The sequence below is a fragment of the Ovis aries genome, chromosome 3 (assembly GCF_016772045.2).
Source record: "Ovis aries strain OAR_USU_Benz2616 breed Rambouillet chromosome 3, ARS-UI_Ramb_v3.0, whole genome shotgun sequence".
Lineage (NCBI taxonomy): Eukaryota > Metazoa > Chordata > Mammalia > Artiodactyla > Bovidae > Ovis > Ovis aries.
Genome location: NC_056056.1, coordinates 144,642,734 through 144,664,711, shown reverse-complemented (window position 1 = coordinate 144,664,711; position 21,978 = coordinate 144,642,734). Strand labels below are relative to the sequence as shown.

General features: G+C 37.4%; 1 protein-coding gene across 4 annotated transcripts; it reads right to left on the bottom strand.

The window, feature by feature from the left end:
* Nucleotides 1-4,183: 4,183 nt before the first annotated feature.
* Nucleotides 4,184-21,952, bottom strand: ZCRB1 (zinc finger CCHC-type and RNA binding motif containing 1). 4 transcript variants are annotated; one of them, XM_004006441.4, is made up of 8 exons: nt 21,776-21,952; nt 20,108-20,193; nt 15,080-15,108; nt 9,000-9,111; nt 8,540-8,647; nt 6,112-6,224; nt 5,937-6,012; nt 4,184-4,914 (listed from the first exon to the last, which is right to left on the bottom strand). In XM_004006441.4, the coding sequence occupies exons 2-8, from the start codon at nt 20,189-20,191 to the stop codon at nt 4,783-4,785; spliced, it is 654 nt and encodes a 217-aa protein (XP_004006490.1). In that variant the 5' UTR covers nt 20,192-20,193; nt 21,776-21,952; the 3' UTR covers nt 4,184-4,782. The 4 variants fall into 4 exon arrangements, with proteins under 4 accessions (XP_004006490.1, XP_042102801.1, XP_012029859.1 ...); XM_042246867.2 differs by lacking the exon at nt 21,776-21,952 and adding an exon at nt 9,204-9,339 and having other exon boundaries at nt 20,108-20,184; XM_012174469.3 differs by lacking the exon at nt 15,080-15,108.
* Nucleotides 21,953-21,978: the final 26 nt, after the last annotated feature.

Genomic DNA, 21,978 nt, shown 5'->3' with positions numbered 1-21,978 from the left:
GGTTGCTTCCATTGTTACCATAAGTGACAGGGCTTGTCAAACTTCTTTCCAAAGAGCTTTAATTTACCCTCCTTCTATATGTTTTGCAAATAATCTGTGAAAGATGCCTACTCCAGGAAATGGCTTGTTTGGTGCTGCATCTCTGTTTTCTTTGTGCATCCTGCTCAGATGCCTCAGTATTCTGTTTTGATGAAAAGGAGAGCTGAAGAGTCTTGATGAGATAAGTAACTTACACATTGATTCCAAACTTAAACTGCTACATTGCATATGAATACACTTAGTGTATATGAGTTGGGTGGGACTAATCTACTCATCTTCAGAAGTGGGGACTGTGCCACAGGCCTGCCCCCTCAGGTCTTTTCTTGGGACTTTTGCTGGAATCATCGGTTGGAGAGGAGTTCTCATTATTAGTATTCCTAGCTTTAGAGATACTGGTGTTCATCTCTGCTATCTCATAAAGAAAGGTTACTGGAAAACAAAGGTAGAATACCAGACCACCTGACCTGCCTCCTGAGAAATCTGTATGCAGGTTAGGAAGCAACAGTTAGAACTGGACGTGGAACAGCAGACTGGTTCCAAATAGGAAAGAGTACATCAAAGCTGTATACTGTCACCCTGCTTATTTAAATTCTATGCAGAGTAAATCATGAGAGACGCTGGACTGGAGGAAGCACAAGCTGGAATCAAGATTGCTGGGAGAAACATCAATAATCTCAGATATGCAGATTACACCACCCTTATGGCAGAAAGTGAAGAAGAACTAAAGAGCCTCTTGATGAAAGTGAAAGAGGAGAGTGAAAAAGTTGGCTTACAGCTCAACATTCAGAAAACGAAGATCACGGCATCCAGTCCCATCACTTCATGGCAAATAGATGGGGAAACAGTGTCAGACTTTATTTTTCTGGGCTCCAAAATCACTGCAGATGGTGATTGCAGCCATGAAATTAAAAGACACTTACTCCTTGGAAGGAAAGTTATGACCAACCTCGACAGCACATTAAAAAGCACAGACATTACTTTGCCAACAAAGTAGTCAAGGCTATGGTTTTTCCAGTGGTCATGTATGGATGTGAGAGTTGGACTGTGAAGAAAGCTGAGCGCTGAAGAATTCATGCTTTTGAACTGTGGTTTTGAAGACTGTTGAGAGTCCCTTGGACTGCAAGGAGATCCAATCAGTCCATCCTAAAGGAGATCAGTCCTGGGTGTTCATTGCAAGGACTGATGTTGAAGCCGAAACCCCAATACTTTGGCCACCTGATGTGAAAAGCTGACTCACTGGAAAAGACCCTGATGCTGGGAGGGATTGGGGGCAGGAGAAGGGGACGACAGAGGATGAGATGGCTGATTCGATGGACGTGAATTTGAGTGAACTCTGGGAGTTAGTGATGGACAGGGAGGCCTGGCGTGCTGTGGTCCATGGGGTTGCAAAGAGTCAGACACGACTGAGCAACTGAACTGACTGATAGAGGAAAGCAGTGGTTATGGGACAAGGAAAAGATTTTTAATGACATTTTAACCCCTTCATCCACTTCTGAAGCTGAACTGTCCCAGTTATGTGATCCAGTGACTCTTCATCCCACCTTTTATAATCACTTTTCGCTCTTTTAATAATTGCACCTAAATTACTGATCTAGCTCTGGTATATTCTATGTAAAACTTTCAAGTACTACTCTAGCCAGGGTTTTACTATTACACGTTAATGCCTAAATACTTCATGATCATTGTTGTGTACCACATATTACACCAATGGAATATAAAACAAAGAAATGGTATTAACATTTAATACTTATAAATAAGGGCTTCCCACATGGCGCTTGTGTAAAGAATCTGCCTGCCAATGCAGGAGATATGAGATGTGGGTTCGATCCCTGGGTTGGAAAGTTCCCCTGGAGGAGGGCATGGCAACCCACTGCAGTATTCTTATCTGGAGAAGGCCATGGACAGAGGAGCCTGATGGGCTATGTAGTCCACAGGGTTGCAGAGTCGGACACAACTGAAGCATGCATTCACACACGCACGTATAAATCTGTCCTATTCTATGTGGCCATCTTTATGATACTCTGAAAATTGTAAACAGCAGTTCCAAAATAGACACCTAGAAAAACTCCAAATGAATAAATAAGTGATTGCAGATGGAAAGAAAACGTATCTGGTAAGACAGGCATTCTCTGATTGAATGTTTTCACATTAGAAACAACCAATCTATTATAGGCCTCAGTCCTTTTCTCTGAAACCCAGGAGTCAAGAGTTTTAAAGCCAGAATTCCTGAGCTCCTATAAGCTCCATTTTGTTTTGGTCTAGTCATTTGGATTCTGCTGTGTTCGTATTTAGTGGCATTAAGTACATTTACAATGTTGTGAAACCATTACCATTATCGATACTTGAACTTTTTCATCATCCCCAACAAAAACTCTGTACCCATTACTCAGTAACACTTCCCCTTCGTCTCAGTCCCTGGCAACATAGATTCTGTCTCTATGAACTTACCTATTTCAGGTACTTCACATAGGTAGAATTATAGTATTTTCCCGTTGGTGTTGTTTGTATCTTATTTTTCAAATAACTCAGGTTAAGTAAGTGGTCCAATGCCAAATGCCCCAAGTGGAAACCTGACCACAGAAATCTAGGTATGTCTGTCAAGAGACTATAGTCTTGACTACTGTGCCATTACTACCTTGTCTATATTTATCCATACACAGGAGGTATTTTGCACTTGCCATTAAACCCAGAATGTTTTCCCATCCCATTAAGAATTCTCTGCAACATTTTAATGCTAATAATCATTTTGCATATGTTTTGAATTTTAAATAATACATACCTTTATACATAAATATTTGTATTTCTGACTAGAAAGTGAAAGTGAAGTTGCTCAGTCGTGTCTCTTTGCAACCCCATGGACTGTAGCCTACCAGACTCCTCTGTCCATAGAGTTTTCCAGGCAAGAATACTGGAGTGGGTTGCCATTTCCTTTCTCCAGTATCCTAGGATAAAATGGGATGCTATTTTTGGTTCAAACAGTAGAACTTAATAGTTAATACCTGTTAAATTACCCTTTAGAAATTAGCCAGTATATAAATATTCTTATGACATCTTCATCACCACTCATTTTTTTTAGTTAGGTAAAAAACTAATGTTCTACTGTTTGTAATATGTTTTAATAAAATACTTTCATTTACTATTTAAATTTTCTTTATATTGTTTCTGTCACTATTCTAGCATTCAGTCATTTAGTCTGGTTTCCTTATCATCTAGAATGTTTTGCTGGAGAGGCGTTAACACCTACTTTTATAGTTTTCAAAGTGGGAAAGTTTTTATTGCTTTCAGTAATTAAGAAACTAATCAATAGATATTCTTTTTAAAAGCACTCAGTGGTAGAGAGATATGGCTTCCCTGACGGCTCAGCCAGTAGAGTCTGCCTGCAACGTGGGAGACCTAGATTTGATCCCTGGGTTAAGATGGAAATGGCAACCCACTCCAGTATTCTTACCTGGAGAACTCCATGGACAGAGAAGCCTGGTGGGCTACAGTCCATGGGGTCACAAAGAGTCGAACATGACTGACTGGCTAACTGCAAAAGTAGAGAAAGAGAGAAAACAGAAAATTAAAGGCTTCATAATGCCATTCCCATATAACTATCTGCAAAGGGTATGGAAAGATTTTAGTCAGAAATACAAAGAAAGATAAAACACGAAAAAAATAAAGACAGCTATTGACTCTAAGAAAAACGTAATCATAGTATATTCATTAGCTCTGAAGTGAACAGTATTTCAATGATCAAAAAATAAAAGCAGTAAGATATGGATTTAACCAAAAATTTTAAGTCATATTGTGAAAGTGGAGGAGGGCAGAGGGGAGTATAGATTGAAAAGTCCTCCTTCATTCCTTTATGGATTAAGTGGCAGAAATACATGTATTTAGCAAGATGTATTTACATGTGAAAAGAAATAAAGAAAGCTGGCTGGCTGCTTCTGAGGAATGGAACTTGATGCCAAAGGCAGGACAAATTACTGCTGTTTGGCTATAAGCTTCTGAGAGCTACTTAACTTTATATTTTATAGGTGACTGCAATGTATCCAGATAGATATAAAGATGAAAGAAGTAAGATAACAGAACACCTACATTGAAAAATAAAGTTCTCTTGAGAAAACTTTATTAACATGAATAACAATAAATCACTCCAAACTTTCCACAGTCTTTATGAAGTTTTTATTTTAAAGATGAAATTTATTTCAAAAGTTCTTATATAAACCAATCATGAATAACCTTTTATAATGAACTTCTCAAATCTTTTTACTATCTATCTTTCTGTCTCAGCTGGTAAAGAATACGCCTGCATTGTGGGAGACCTGGGTTTGATGCCTGGGTTGCGAAGATCCCCTGGAGAAGGGAATCTTCTCCAGTATTTCTGGCCTGGAGAATTCCACTCCAGTATTTCTGGCCTGGAGAATTCCATGTGACTGTATAGTCCATGGCGTCACAAAGAGTCAGACAGGACTGAGCGACTTTGACTTTCTTCTTGGGATAGCATTGTTATAATAGTATTACATTTCCTTTTTTATTCAAATGAACTGTTTTCAAGATTAATGATTATTAGCAAATCTTGATGCAAGATAAACATGATACTATAAAATTACCATTTCCTATCAACTATCTAAAGTAAAAAAGTATTTGGTACTAAGCGTTCTTATGTTCAAATTCAAAAGTAATTTTTAGTCCCAAGGGAACTTGGTACTCCAAGACTTAAATTTTAATGATATTTACATAATATATATATTTATATTTTTAATCACTAAGTTCCTCCTCATCACTGAAGTATGTGCTTTTCTTTATCCTTGGGCGTCTTGAATCATCTGATGTTGAAGGACCTCCTGAACTGGGTTTCCATTTTTTTTGTTCTTCTTCAATTTTGGCTTGCTGTAAAGGTTATTTGGAAAATAAACAAAACAAAAATCAGGAATCTGCTTAATATTAATAATATTAAAATAATATTAAATATTATTTGTCCTACCCCCAAGTTTTCTCCAGTCTTACCATGTTACTCAGAATTAGTCTGGGCAATTTTTATTAATTAACAGGCATATGAAATGAAACTTACTTGACATTGCTGTTGGACGTGGGTACATTACATAAAATACTGAATTAACTAACTAAAAGGAAAAATGAATTGATGTATGCATTTATAATTTACTCAACTACATAAAACAATAACTGGTTATATAAAATCAGGAAGTTATACATTTTCTTCAAAAAATGTTTCATATACTTGTACTAGGACTTTTAATGATCAAAAATGTTTTTTGTTTTGTTTTAAAATGAAGCTTCCTTTAAAACAATATCTTTGATCTAATAAAATCTTTTCTGTTGGGGGCTAAACTCATTTTCGGAGAAGGCAATGGCACTCCACTCCAGTACTCTTGCCTGGAGAATCCCATGGATGGAGGAGCCTGGTGGGCTGCAGTCCATGAGGGTGCTAAGAGTCGGACACGACTGAGCGACTTCACTTTCACTTTTCACTTTCATGCTTTGGAGAAGGAAATGGCAACCCACTCCAGTGTTCTTGCCTGGAGAATCCCAGGGACGGGGGAGCCTGGTGGGCTGCCATCTATAGGGTTGCACAGAGTCGGACACGATTGAAGTGACTTAGCAGCAGCAGCAAACTCATTTTAATCAATTAGTTCTGTTCAATTCTATACTGAAAACAGATTATAATATTTAAAGTGTTGTGGGGCCCTTAAAATGTAGAAAGGACCAATATAAACTTTTCCATCACACTATTCTAAAGATCTTAAAGAAAGAGCCTATCTCCTAAAGTTTAGAGGCAAAGGGGAAAGACAGAGGATGTCATGAAGAGATGATTAATACAGCAAGCAAGGAATATAAAACTATTAACTCAAGGGAGCTATGGCAGGTGCCTTTGAAAAAGAACTGTTGAATACCTGGAAAGCTATGGCCTGACTGAGGCTGTCAAGAGCAGGATCTTCCCCTTCATCTTCACTTTCTTCTACTTCTTCACTAAATTATTAAAAAAATTAAAATGCACTCAATAGTAAAAAGACAGAAGTAAAAAGACAGCATACATTTAATGTATTTGGTGAGAGTGGATATACATACATTTCTTCTTCTGGCTCAGGAATTTTCTTTTTTTTCTTTTTCTCTTTCTTCTTTGGAGGTTCACGTTCTCCAAGCATATTTTTGGGACAGGCATAACTTAAGTGTCCACTTTCCTTTTGTTTCCCATTAAGAAGGAAAGGAAGAAATAGAACATTTGTGTTAGTAACACAAAATAAGAAAATATATACATTATGTATTATTAACAGAAACTCGGTGGTTCCTTAAGATTAAATGTCAAGATTCAGGATATAAAAATTCAAAATTTAAATGGACCATCTACCTTAAATGTAAAAATTTTTAGTATGATAAAATGGGGACAAAACTACTCCTAACTTGAAAGATGTCAACAATCTCAGCCATTTGTTATAATTCTCTTGTGGTTACTGAGAATTGATTTGTTTGAACTGATACATACTGGATTGTGAATCAGTTGTTTGAGTTGATACATACGGGATTGTGAAGACAGCAGGAAAAAATAATATAAAATATTATACTTTAAAAATATCGATTACATAATTCAAATGATATTTTGAATTAAATAAAATATATTTAATTTTACCCTGTTTATTATTTTTTAATGTGGCTATTACAACATTTAAAATTACATTGGTAGCTTGCATATATTTGTATTTGACAGTGCTGGACTAGCTGTAACATTAAAATGAGACATAGCATTGTCTGAGTTGTAAAAGAAGACAATGAATCTGTATATTAGCTTACCAAAATAACTTTAAGAAGATTTATGTGAGAATAAGGGTGTGGGGAGAGACTGAGCCAGGATTAAAACAGGAGAGAAAATTAATCATACTTTTCAAGTATTATTTTATAAAATATCAAACCATGTACTTTTATACCTGGGGACGTGGCTGAACCCAAAAGGTGTTATTATTAAGGAACTGCTGAGAGGATGCACTTAGAGAACCATTTTGGAAAGTGTTTTGGAATAATGATATATCAAAAACTGTTAACATATCCCGTACAAAAAAAGGGGTTTAACGATGCAACAGCTTTTGGAAAAACCAGGCTAAAATAAACAGATTTGGGGTGGGGAGGAGTTTTAAGAAATACTATAATGTACAAAGTATAACATAACACATTTACGGACCCATAAACCAAGACAGATTAACAGATTTACCCAGAAGTTCTCGGATAATATCTACTGTGAATATATACACTCATCTATCTGACTATAATAACTCCACCCTTTCTTCCTTTTTTTTTTTAACAAAACTCAGGAGTCTGGAACACAGTTTTTGAAACATTAACTTAGGTGTTAGAATCACAAAATTTGACATAACTTACTCAGGACCTTGCTCGCTCTCCCTTTCTGTCTACGCATCCATTTATCCACTCACTTACCTGTCTGTATATGTAAATATTCTTGAAGGGGAGTGAGTGGTGTTGGAGAAAGAAGTCCAAAAACCATTTCCTTCTATTTTCCATATAATCATGTAGCCAGAACAATGTCTCTCAGTAATTTTCCCTTCAGTAAAAGCTCCCCATTAATCTCTGGATCATATATATGGAGACATTTTAGAAACAGAAAGCAATGAGACCCAGACTGAAATTCCCCTGATATCATTATGGGCCTTGCGCAAAATTGCTCTGCAGCTATGTATGTCTCCTAATCACCCAAAGTTTAAATGGGTAACAATATTAATAGATGATGAGAACTAGGTAAGAAAATCTGGGTATAGTTCAGCTCCTCAACTATTAGCGGTACCAATAGGTGGGAAAACTTCAAAACAATATCCCATAGAGGATAGGTCAAATGACAGTGTTTTTACTGATCTGTGACACTTAATCACTGTCACAATACTACAGAAATGCAAAAATTTATGGGTCACTAAAACCTTTCAGACAATAATGTAAGTAATTAGCCTTAACACTTTTTAATCTAACAACTTTCAAAGATTTAGAAACTGGAGAAAATACCACTCTAGATTACCCAACTCAGACTGTCTTTACATCATACTATGCTGCTACTGCTGCTGCTAAGTTGCTTCAGTTGTGTCCGACTCTGTGAGACCCCAGAGACAGCAGTCCACCAAGCTCCCCCATCCCTGGGATTCTCCAGGAAAGAACACTGGAGTGTGTCGCCATTTCCTTCTCCAATGCATGAAAATGTAAAGTGAAAGTGAAGTCGCTCAGTCGAGTCTGACTCCTAGCGACCCCATGGACTGCAGCCTACCAGGCTCCTCCGTCCATGGGATTTGCCAGGCAAGAGTACTGGAGTGGGTTGCCATTGCCTTCTCCGACATCATACTATATTTCAACGGAATTTACTTAAATGAGTCGACATTCCCAAAGTGAAACTTTTATAACTCGATTTTAGCCTTCCAGAAGTTCTGGAAAACACATAAAACACTGATGTGAGAAACATCTTCAAGTAAATAATGGAAAATTATATTGCTTTAGGTATACTCACCCCACATTCATAACACTTAGATTTATCAAAGTAGTTTCGTCTTCGGATGAACTCAGCTGCTCTTCCATTGTCAATAGCAATGCTTGCTTTTATCACTCTACCAAATAACTGGACCAGAGAAAAATGTAAATGCAGAAGGATATTATCTCATTGAAACTTAGAACTGTTGTTATTGGATCCCATTTCCTCAAGTTGTCAATTCTATTTTATTTTTTTATATTATTTTAGCAAATGCCCATGTAGGTGTGACAAATTCTTTCCCGTAGAATAGATTTTTATTCCTTTTATTCTACCAGTGTTTTGGGAACTCAGTACAGTTTTGATCTCTTTTCTATAAGTAAAATACCCCCAGGAACTACTGATATCCACCAGGCTCGACCATCCACTGCATCCCCACATTTTTAGCCTGGTTTGAACACAGACTTTTGGTTAAAAACCTTGCTGGGAACGAATGGCTTACCTGTTTGTTGTTTATTGCCCTGGTACAGTTTTGTGCAGAGTCTTTATCCAAAAATAGAATAAATGCAACCCCTTTACTCCTCCTGGTATCTTTATCTTTCATTATAGTAACCCTTAAAGCATAAACAAATAGCTAGTTAAAAATGAGGCAGCAATAAATAAAACATATGAATAAACTCTTGAAATGAGAAACTGTGATACTAACACAAGTGAACACAGCTATAATTAGGAGTATCTGGTAAGTCAAACATTAATCAGAAGTTGAAGATGACGTTGAGATTACAAGAGACAATGGAATCTTGAAGATTAAGCATAATTCCTCTTCTCTACTGACTCCCTCTCTGCAGGAAAAGAACAAAACTGAGGTATTCTTTTCTGCACAAAAAGTAACCTGATTTACTAAAAAAATTTTTTTTTTCTGGTTTTAAAATAAAACTATATTCTTAGTATTATTTTAAAGAATCTCCAGTTCTGTGCTTCTCAGCCATACTACCCAAAGTACCTAAGTGGCATGGATAGCGACAAGAGCACAGAGCCCGCTCTTTCTCCTCATCCTTCACCCATCCCTAGTCCTGTTGGTCCTTGCTCATCGTATGTCATTAAATACATTTTAAGAAACAATACTCAACAGGGCTCTTTGGAGAAATGGCTGACTTGAAGGCTGGGAGAGGCTACGTACAGGATGAATTTGGAACATCTTGTTATGCCAGAAAGGTAGCACTTGAAAAAAGGAGTAATGATGGGGCATGGCACAAGAACAGACAAGCCAGCTGAAGGGAGAGCCCACTGGCCAAATCTAGGACAATCTGATTACCAAAATAACACAGTAATGAATTACAAATCACATAAGAAAGGAATTCTTAAGTCCATGCTGATAATAAATAAATAAATGGGGGAGAAAGGAGGGCTACTGCTTATAGCACAATGCCAGGGGATGACTGGTGAATGTACAGGGAGGGCCAGAAAATCACCGTTTGAAATGATCATGGTAAAGATTGGGTCAGGCAAGAATTATCAACAAATGCTATGTCTCAAATGAAATTTTTATATGGAACAGGATGTTTGCATTGTCTTAACTGTCTCCCATTGATTGCTTGTTAGTTGCAAAAGGGAAAAATAATTATACAGCAGAGAAGTTGGCTAAACCTTGACTGAGTGATAAAAATTAGTATCACTAATGAGATAGATGGATGCGGTATAGATCCAGAGTGACACCTTGAGAATACATCATCTATAGAGTATACCTGCCAAGACTGCATAACCCCCATATAATCATGAGGCAACATCAGGAAAACACATGGGTTAGAGCTGTATTTATAAACGTTTCAGACTAAAGGAGGCTAAAAAGGTATGACAGTAAAAATCAACACCTAACTCTAGACTGCATTCTGCACTACAGGTGAAAAATTCTACATGGGATATTATTAGGTCAATCGACAAAAGTGAAACATGGACAATTGATTCAACAGACGTACTGCATCAGGAAAATTTATGAGTTTGGTTAACTCATAGTGCTGTGGCTATATAATATATAACCCTAATGTATTTTTAGGAAATACACAATGAAGTACTATGCTGCTGCTGCTGCTAAGTTGCGTCCGACTCTGTGTGACCCCATAGATGGCAGCCCACCAGGCTCTGCCGTCCTTGGGATTCTCCAGGCAAGAATACTGGAGTGGGTTGCCATTTCCTTCTCCAATGCATGAAAGTGAAAAGTGAAAGTGAAGTCGCTCAGTCGTGTCTGACTCTTCACGACCCCATGGACTGCAGCCTACCAGGCTCCTCCGTGCATGGGATTTTCCAGGCAAGAGTACTGGAGTGGGTTGCCATTGCCTTCTCCGATGAAGTACTATATTTAGGAGTAAAGGGTGATGACGTTTATAACACCCTCAAATGACTCACACAAAAAAAACAACTGTGTTTGTGTGTATGTATACACATAAAGATACACACATATAGGTACATATATGTGTGCTTGGTTGTGTCCGATACTTTGTGACCCCATGGACTGTAGCATGCCAGGCTCCTCTCTCCATGGAATTTTTCAGGCAAGAATACTGGAGTGGGTTGTCATTTTCTATTTCAGGGGGTCTTCTTGACCCAGGGATCAAACCCGAGATGCCTGCATCTTCTGCACTGGCAGGTGGGTTCTTTACCACTGCTTCAGTATACACACATATATATACATATACTCACACACACACACATATATATACCCATACATGAACACACATTGGGGAGAGAGTACAAATGATAAAATAAATGGGATAAAATGTTAACAATAAGCAAATCTAGGTAAGGGATATTTTGATGTTCTTTGTACTATATTTTTTTAAATTTATTTATTTATTTATTTTTTAAAATTTTAAAATCTTTAATTCTTACATGCGTTCCCAAACATAAACCCCCCTCCCACCTCCCTCCCCATAACATCTCTCTGGGTCATCCCCATGCACCAGCCCCAAGCATGCTGTATCCTGCTCTTTGTACTATTTTTGTAACTTATAAATTTGAGATTATTTCCAAATAGCAAAAAAGAGACAGTATATAAGACAAAGCTTAATCATTTTCTAAAAACTAAATTAACAGGAAAAGAGATGAGAATATGAATGAATAAACTGAAATTTTATTTAATATTACATTTCACATATTAAATTTTATTTTATTTAGGTTTGGGTTTTTAGGTACCTATAGTCTCGGAATGAAATTGGTAAAAAGATAGCTCTATATTAAGAAAAGCGATGTCTTATTCCATTAAAAAAATAAGTTACAATAACTTAGGGAAAATGGGCAACTAAAATGGTTTATTTTCTCAAAGGCAGCATGTGTTTATTCATTGGGTTTGGAAGGAAAGAAGTCAAGTACTTGATGAAGCTCAAGTTTAGACTAATTTTCTGCAAAGACATACCAGTTATTGAATATAACAAAGTTTTTAACCCATTTAAAAAAAAGTGTAAAGTGAGACGTTACTTTAACTTTTAAAAATTCATAATGTTTCTGGAGGTCAGTTAAAGTCATAAAGTAATTTTTTGAAAGTACTATTTTGGAAGTGTTAGCTTTCTAAATCATCCTCTATTAATGATCTTTCTTCTCCGTCCTCTCTTTTCTATTCCCACTGCTCTTTTTCTTGTCCATAGTGGCATTACTGTCTCCATAGTCTATTCTTACTGGTTCCCTTGATGTTAATTTCTGCTCATATGCTGGAATTAACATAGTGGAAGAGTCTTCTACTTAAGGAATAAATAAAATCACTTATTCCCTCGCTTAAAAGTTTTTGGTTCTTCAAACTGCCTATTCTTTGGTCCAGCAATCAATAACCTTTATTATGGCTCCCATTTCCCTCATCTTTCACTGCTCCTCACTCGAACACTATAAGGTTTAGCTGCAAGAAGGCACTCAGTGTTTATGAAGCACGGCCTAAACTTCCCCCTAAACTGGTGCCTCTGTTCACATGGCTTCTATCCTCTTTAAATTCTCAATTTTTGCCCATAAAATTTGACTCATTCTTCAGGGTTCAGAATGTATCAGTTCTTAAATTTCTTTAATTGCTTGTCTCTGCTGAAATCTGTATGAACACTGCCTCATCTTCCCTATTAAAGTTTATTTTTGCAGTAATGACAAGTCTTTATGTTTGGATACATGTGATGGAATTTTCACTTTATTAATTTGTCACCTACTTCTTTAAGCTTTATCTATAAAATGCTCCTTCCAGCTCACCCATTTTGATTGAGAAAATAGTTTCTCAAAAGCATGTATCCATTTGTTTGTTCATGAGGCCATTCAGTCCTTCCATTAGCCTCAACCACAAGTACTAAGCACTGGCAGCAGAACAAGGTTTTTACCCTCAGGAAAAAACTGACAGTCTAGAGGTGGAGAGAGACCTATAAACCAATTAAAATACATTATTTTGACAGAATTACCTTCTATGATAACAGAAAAGTAATTATATCAAGGATTTGAAAGGACAAACCTAGGATTTATTCCTATGTGTCTGGCATGGGAGAAAACGTAGATGATGTACTCATTAAGCACATAATGGGCTGCCGTCTATGGGGTCGCACAGTCGGACACAACTGAAGCGACGCAGCAGCAGACACTATCCTGGGAAACCTGAGTGTTATCTGTAACACTTCCTTCGCTTTCACCCAACCATTATATACAAAATAAGTACATCACTAAGTATTACCCATTCTTCTGCCGAATGATCTCTCAAATCTGACCTGTTTCTACCTCTCCACCTCTATCATTTCAGTCTAGATTTCTTCCCAGGGCTACTGTTATATCTTTTGACTGGTCTCCCTGCATCTGTTTATGTTCCCCTCCAATCCAGTCTCTACACTGAAGTTAGATGGAACAAGCTTCTAAAAATTCAAATCATGACAGTCCTCTAATTAAAATTATTTAAAACATTCTTGGTCTTCTTAGAGGAATCTGCTTCTGGACCCATCTTGGGCTTTTCCCCCTCTTGCTTACTCATTTCAAGTCACACTGGCTGTTTCTCGATCTCACTTTAATTTCTCTTGCCACAGGGTCTTTGCGGGCCTTTGTATAAGCATTCCCTCTACCTGAAATGTTCTTCTCATTCTTTTTACCTACTTGCACTCAGCCTCTAGGTTTCAACTCAAAGGATACTGACTTTGTAAAGCTACTCTGACTCTCTAGACTAGATCATGTCTTCCTTGCTTATAGGGGCTTATAACTCTGTCTAACTTCATAGCATTCTCATGGCTAACAATTATGTACTGATATGGAGATTTATTCAGTGATTCTGACAGGGAAAAATCAAGAAAAGGTAATGGGAAGGTAAAGGAATAGGCTGGAATCAAACCTTGTCTTCACTGCTAACTAGCAATATGATTTTAGGTTTACAGGCTTCAGTTTTGTCAATTATAACATCAGGATAATAGCAGTGTTTACCTTAAAAGATAGTTGTGAGACTTTAATGAGATAATTTATGTAAAGATATTAGAATAATAAGGCTTCCCAGGTGGCAGAGTGGTAAAGAATTCACCTGCCAATGTAGGAGACGTGGGTTCAATCCCTGGGTTGGGAAGATCCCTTGGAATAGGAAATGGCAACCCATTCCATTATTTTTGCCTGGAAAATTCCATGGACAGAGGAGCCTGGTGGGCTAGTCAATAGGGTCACAAAAGAGGCAGACATGACTGAGCACGAACAAACCCCCCCCCCCCACACACACGAATAATGCCTAGCATGTGAACATTGTTTCATATCATTATTATTAGTGTTCTGATTGATAATGATCACTGTTTGAAATTGAAGACCTCAAAATTGACCTAGTAGTATTTCTGATGATTTTTTTTTCAATGGAGAAGTAATTTTAAAAGATGTTAACTTCAGGATGCAGATGAACTTCAACTGTTTAATGTCCAGTTATCAAAAGCTAAAGAAAAACAACTAGTCAAGATAAATATGCTCTAAATTCCTGGGATTTTAAATGACTTTAAATTTATACTAAAACATATATTAGTTATAAGATAGAGTAACACTATCTTGTTTTTCCTTTATACTCTCATTAACCCTACATAGTTCAAGAGTCAATGGTGTTTGTTTTTACACTGTTTGACAAATAATAATCCATTTATAGTATACTTGCTAACATACCTTCTACCTGATATTTATATTTAACTTGAGCTTTTATGTCTTATATTGGATAACAGAATCAGTTTTAATTCTTAATAATGTGGTATAAAATAAGTAAATAATAATACAAAGGACTACAATGAAATCATTAAATACCAGGATGTATCTATATAGTACATGGAAAGCTATTCCTATCAAGTTAAAAAAAGACAACAAAATTGCATGCACAGAATGGAGTCTTTTAAAACTTGTCTATAGATATTTATGAATATTAAAAAATTAAAAAGGATAAAAATACTAACATTTTATGTGTACTTAAAAAATTAAATACACATAAAATGTTAACAGCAGTATTTTTATTCTTTTTTATATCTAATGTTTTATAAAAATATAGTAAATCTACTTTCATTAAGAAAATAATGGAGAAGAAAATTAAGATAGACTTTTAAATGAAGTTTCAGGATCTGATATACTTACTTTACAACTTTGCCATACTTGGAAAATATCTGAAACAAAAGACCACATGATGATTTGCAATTTGATTTAAAATCATAAAAACCACATTAAGTTTTCAGGCTGTATATACTGACCACATTTTTTATTGTAGTTTACGAAAATTTTTAGCCTTTAGTCAGAGGGAGGCCACAGAAGATATATTTTTTTAGTGACTCGAATAATACTCTTTTTTGTCTGTTGGTATCACAGGTATTTATCTACCTTAATTCTTAAATTTCTGACCAAAGAGTACAGGGGGGAAAAAAAACACTCTTCATGTATGGTAGGTTGAGGGCACACACACTGCATAGCTGCAGTTAGTATGGTGTGTCCATGACAACTGTCAATCCCACCAGAGCTCCACCTTGTGCTTTAATTATCAATGTTGTAGAATATCACTGTTCCTAACTTACCCTCCTGCCCACCCCATCAAGCAATCACTATGTCAGAAGACAGATCCTTACTTAGACTGCTTATAAAATAAAGCTTCTATATTGAAAAAATCGATTCCTATCAGCCTGCTTCTTCTGCCCACCCTAATATGTTGGTGGCACTTTACACTTGGCCCTTTCTTCCCTTTTACATCTACATCTTCATTCTAGGCAATCTATTTCTATTGCTTCAGCCACTACCTATATACCAATAGTTCCTGTTTATCATGTAACACTTTGTAGAAGAGTCTTTTACGATACATTAATATGTCTAAGAAATAACAATAATAAATGTTTGAGTTCTATAATTAAGTTGTGTAACCCTGGGGCTTCCCTAGCAGCTCAGGTGAAGAACCCGCTTGCAATACAGGAGACCCAGGTTTGATCCCTGGGTCAGGAAGATCCCCTGAAGAAAGGAATGGCTGGCTACCCACTCCAGTATTCTTGCCTGCCTGGAGAATTCCATAGACAGAGGAACCTGGTGGGCTGTAGTCCATGGGGTTGCAAAGAGTTGGACAAGACTGAGTGACTACAACTTTCACTTCAACCCTGGAACACAGTATAACTAGACTGCAGTGTTAGTAATACTGGAGATCAATAAAGACGGTTTTCTCTTTTTTGTTGTGGTTTGCTTTTCATTTTCTTTCTTTAAAAATAATTATTAAAGGATAGTTGATTTACAGTGTTGTGTCAAGTTTCTGGTGTACAGCAAAGTGATGTATATATGTATGTATGTATGCGTGTGTGATACACACACACACTCTTTTCCATTTAGGTTTATTACAGGATATTGCATGTAGTTTTTTTATGCTGTACAGTTAAGACCTTGTTGTTTATCCATTCTATATATAGTAGTTTGTATCTGCTAACCTCAAATTACCAGTCCATCCCTTCTTCCCTTTGGCAACAATTAAGTTTGTTCTCTATGTCTGTGAGTCTGCTTCTGTTTTGTAGGTTAAGTTCATTTGTGACATATTTAGATTCTACATGTAAGGGATATTTTATGGTATCTGTCTTTCTCTTTCTGATTTACTTCACTTAGTACCATCTCTAGGGTCATCCATGTAGCTGCAAATGGCATTATTCTTTTTTATGGCTGAGTAGTATTCCACACACACCTCACATCTTCATCTATTTATCTGTTGATAGACATGTAGACTGTTGCCATGTCTTGGCTATAGTGAATAGTACTGCTACTAAAATAGAGGTGCATGTATTTTTTTCAAACTATAGTCTTGTTTGGATAATCTGCCCAGCAGTGGGATTGTGGGATCCCTATGGCAACTCTTATTTTTAATTTTTTGAGGAACCTCCATACTGTTTTCCATTGTAGCTACACCAATTTACATTCCCACCAATGATGTAGGAGGGTTCCTTTTTTCCTACACTCTCTCTAGCATTTACTGTTTGTAGACTTTTTAATGATGGTCATTCTGACTGGTGTGAAGTGGTGTTTCATTGTAGTTATTTTCATTTCTCTAATAACTATCAATGTTTAGATCTTTTCACTCATGTGCCTATTGGCCATCTGTATGAATGACTGTTTTCTATATAATATTTTCTAATGGCATCTCACTTCACTCAGAGTCCTTATCATTAGTCATTATCTTACCACTAGGCAAGTCCTATAAGGCACCCCTGAATGTGCTTGCCTCTGACTGCCCTCCTCTCTCCACTTTATTTACTGTCTGACTGAAATTCTTGCCCCCCGTAGACATCTGCACAGCTGCCTCTTACTTCCTTTATGTCTTAATCAAAAGTCACCTTCCTAAAGTAAAATTTCACCCCTAAACTAACATTTAGTAACCCTCCATTCTTGCTTTATTTTTCCCCTTAGCACCTAATGCCTTAGCATTAACTTAGTATCTATTATTGACAAATATCATTTGAATTTTTTCTATTTCAAATTGTTTCTCTATCTTGCTCTGAGTGCAAGAAGATATTTTCATCTTTTTGTTCACTGATGTGTTCCTAGTACCTGGAACAATGTTCTGTGGCACACAGTAAGTATTCAATAAAGAAAGAGATGTCTCTATTCTGATACAAGGAAGGTAACTAAAGTTCATTTTCTCTGTTCTTTCAGACTCAAGTTGTCTTAATTCATCAAGTACTATGTAATCAAATCTTTCACTTTCATCAAGAGGCTCTTTAATCCTTCATTTTCTGCCATAAGGGTGGTGTCATCTGCATATCTGAGGTTATTGATATTTGCCCCTGCAATCTTGATTAAAGCTTGTGCTTTATCTAGCCAGGCATTTCTCATGATGTACTCTGCATATAAGTTAAATAAGCAGGGTGACAATATACAGCCTTGTTGTACTCCTTCTCCTATTTGGTACCAGTCTGTTGTTCCATGTCCAGGTCTAACTGTTGCTTCCTGACCTGCATATAGATTTCTCAAGAGGCAGGTCAGGTGGTCTGGTATTCCCATCTGTTTCAGAATTTTCCACAGTTTATTGTGATCCACACAGTCAAAGGCTTTGGCATAGTCAATAAAGCAGAAATAGGTATGTATCTGAAATTCTCTTGCTTTTTCGATGATCCAGTGGATGTTGGCAATTTGATCTCTGGTTCTTCTGCCTTTTCTAAAACCACTTTGAACATCTGGAAGTTCATAGTTCACATACTGCTGAAGCCTGGCTTGGAAAATTTTGAGCATTACTTTACTAGCATATGAAATGACTGCAACTGAGTGGTAGTTTAAGCATTCTTTGGCATTGCCTTTCTTTAGGATTGGAATGACAACTGACTTTTTCCAGTTCTGTGGCCACTGCTGAGTTTTCCAAATTTGCTGGCATACCGAATGCAGCACTTTCATAGCATCATCTTTTTGGATTTGAAACAGCTCAACTGGAATTCTATCACCTCCACTAGCTTTGTTCGTAGTGATGTTTCCTAAGGCCCACTTGACTTCACATTCTAGGATGTCTGGCTCTAGGTGAGTGATCAATCCATTGTGATTATCTGAGTCATGAAGATCTTTTTTGTACAGTTCTTCTGTGTTCTTGCCACCTCTTCTTAATATCTTCTGCTTCTGTTAGGTCCATACCATTTCTGTCCTTTATTGAGCCCAACTTTGCATGAAATGTTTCCCTGGTATCTCTAATTATCTTGAAGAGATTTTTAGTCTTTCCCATTCTATTGTTTTCCTCTATTTCTTGATGAAAGTGAAGAGCAGAGTGAAAAAGTTGGCTTAAAGGTCAACATTCAGAAAACTAAGATCATGGCATCTGGTCCCACCACTTCAAGGCAAGTAGATGGGGAAACAGTGGAAACAGTGGCAGACTTTATTTTGGGGGGCTCCAAAATCACTGCAGGTGGTGACCACAGCCATGAAATTAAAAGATGCTTGCTCCTTGGAAGGAAAGTTATGATCAACCTAGATTGCATATTAAAAAGCAGAGAGATTACTTTGCCGACTAAGGTCTGTCTAGGTTTTTCCAGTAGTCATGTATGGATGTGAGAGTTGGACTATAAAGAAAGCTGAGCACTGAAGAATTGATGCTTTTGAACTGCGGTGTTGGAGAAGACTCTTGAGAGTCCCTTGGACTGCAAGGAGATCCAACCACTCCATCCTAAAGGAAATCAGTCCTGAATATTCATTTTAAAAGACTGATGCTGAAGCTCAAACTCCAATACTTTTGCCACCTGATGCAAAGAACTGACTCATTTGAAAAGACTCTGATGCTAGGAAAAGACTGAAGGTGGGAGGAGAAGGGGATGACAGAGGATGAGATGGTTGGATGGCATCACCGACTCAATGGACATGAGTTTGCGTAAACTCCAGGTGTTGGTAACGGACAGGGAGGCCTGGTGTGCTGCAGTCCATGGGGTCGCAAAGAATTGGACACGACTGAGCAACTGAACTGATGTAGCATCTCTCTAGTGTACTTAACATCTACCCAAAGTAGCAGAGAAACGAGGGCACACTTGGAAGATAGGATTCATGTCATCCCTGGAAGTCCCTCTCAACCACCAGTGTGCACCCACTAATCAACTGGCAGTCCCTCTCAACCATCAATCTGCAGAATAGACAAAGCAGGAAATTTTGTTCTCTGTAAGGAAAGGAGGGTAAAGAATATGTTGGAAAGGATTTCTTTTTGTCTTTTAATCACCCCATTCTGAATTGAAAACAAATATTAAACTTAAACTGTTAAGTTTTTGCCACATATTAAATTAAGATATACTTTCAGAATTGGAGGGTTAGGAAAGGGATCTGTTTTGCTTCCATTAGCTCTTTCCTCCAAAACCTCCACCCCACTACCAGTTTCAAAAGCCAAGTAAGCAAGCAGGAAAAATCAGCTTCATTATGCTAGTAGTGTCTTCTGTGTTTTTTGTTTTAAAAAACACAAAAATAACATATTCTCTATTCTCTATAAAGCACTGGAAATTTTCTTTGGATATGACAAGTGTCTAATTTTTTTCACTTATGTTTGCAATAGAGGTTTTTGGTATTAATGATTTAAGTGCATTTTAATGTATTTATTAAGAATATTGTCTAAGAGAACTGCTTGCTTAAGCGATATTTGTATCTCAAATACAGAATTCAGTAGATAATAGTACTAATATAGCAACTTACCCGATATAAGTCATTGTTGGTCAGGGAAAAGGGCAGATTGGATACATACACTGTGCTTTTACTTGGGGCCAATCCACCACTCATTTCTAAAAAACAAACAAACAAACAAACCCAGAAGCAGTCTAAAACAGGTATTCTTCCTTCCAAGTAAAACCAATACTATAGGCAAATGACAAATTTATACAATTTTTCTTACTTCTTAGTACTAATGAGTGATAGCTTATGGTGAACCATGTCGGATTCTCCATGATCTCCAAAGAAGATTTAGCGTTGGGATCAGAGACAAGGGTTGATCACTTAGAGCTTTTGTGTCACAGAAGTTTTATTACAGTGAAAAAGTGCAGAGAAAGCTTCTGACATAGACATTAACTGAGGGAGGAAGAATGCCCCCCCTTGTTAGTTTTATCAAAGCCTCATATACTTTTACCAGATCCACTTCCACAACCTCTGTCTTAAGTTGACAAGATTAGTCAGAAGGTTCTTGTTAAGAAGGAGAAACATGTCCTTGAGCAAGATACACTGTTGTTACATGTAACCTTACATCATTAGTACAGAGCTTAAGGAAAAGCTTCGGAATGAATTGTTTTGTTGTGTAAGCATTAACTCTGGGCTTAAAAAAGTTAAAGACTGTTGTCATAAAAACTCAAGAATTTAAGGAAAAAAGTTTTATATGACTAAGACGAAGCAATGTAGAAAAAAGTTTGTCCTTTTCTCCTCTTCAAGAGCCCTGAGACTCCTTAACCTACCTAAGAATCGGCTCTCACTCAGAAACAATGACTCTGGCTGGGTGAATTAAGGAATTGCTTTGCTCCAGACACCACTTAAAAGATTGTTTACACGAAACCTTTCAGTGATGGCATATGGTGTGAATGAAGAGGCGAGTTTCAAACAAATGAGGGAAAAACTCTGAGGCTACTCTTAACCTCTCATCAGGCTAAGAGCAATAAAGTGCTTTCAGATATGCCTAATACCTTACCTACCCACGTAAGAAAGAGCCTGGGAGGGCAGGAAGGACCTTAGCCACTGATTTTCACTAATCTGGCTGGGTGCCTTTTTGATTGTCTTAATACTTTTCTTTTGAGCAGTGCTAAGAAGAAATTTTAGCTTCACATTATGATGTAATTAAAGTTTTCTCAAATCACTAATTTTGCATATTATCGCCAACTTATGAAATGATACATTTTATCATTTGAATAATTTTCAGTGCCCTGAAGGGTACTGGCCTGTATATGTATTTTTAAGTTTACAAGTACAATCTGTAATTCATTTTCATATCATATATTGCAAAGTCAGCAAGTCACCTGTGAAAATTATATCAGATTCAACCAAGTTCAAATTTTCGATTTAAAAAGCGTGTGTGGTGTGTACTTAAGATCACAAATTGCAAAATAATGATTCTAAGGCATCCTTATTCGCGATGTGATAGGAAAATCGCTTGATGATTTGGAACGTTCTGGGGGACAACTTCAGGAACCTAGCACGATAGGTCGCTATTTAAAAGCTTCCAACTGAAGCTTTTCATACGTTAGCCGTTCCGGTGAGAACGGTGAGGGCAGGTAAAGGTCCTGAGATAAAAAAGGTGGCAGGAAGAGAGGGGAAAATGGTTCCGGAAGCTTGTTCTGGAAAGGAGCCCGCAGGGAGCAAGGCCGCAACGCGGGAGGCGTTTACCTTCAAGTGGGGCGGGCCCGGGGGGGAGGGCCAGAAGAGCGCGAGCCCTCAGCTCACTTGGGGCTCAACCCCGACCGTACGTCGCTCCTTGCAGCTGCTTCTGCATCACGGGTCCCGGGAGGGGTCGGGCACAGGAGACGAGAAGGGAGCTACCGCGCCTCTTCCCGGCTTTCCTTTGTCCCAAACCCCGGAGGTGGGCTTAG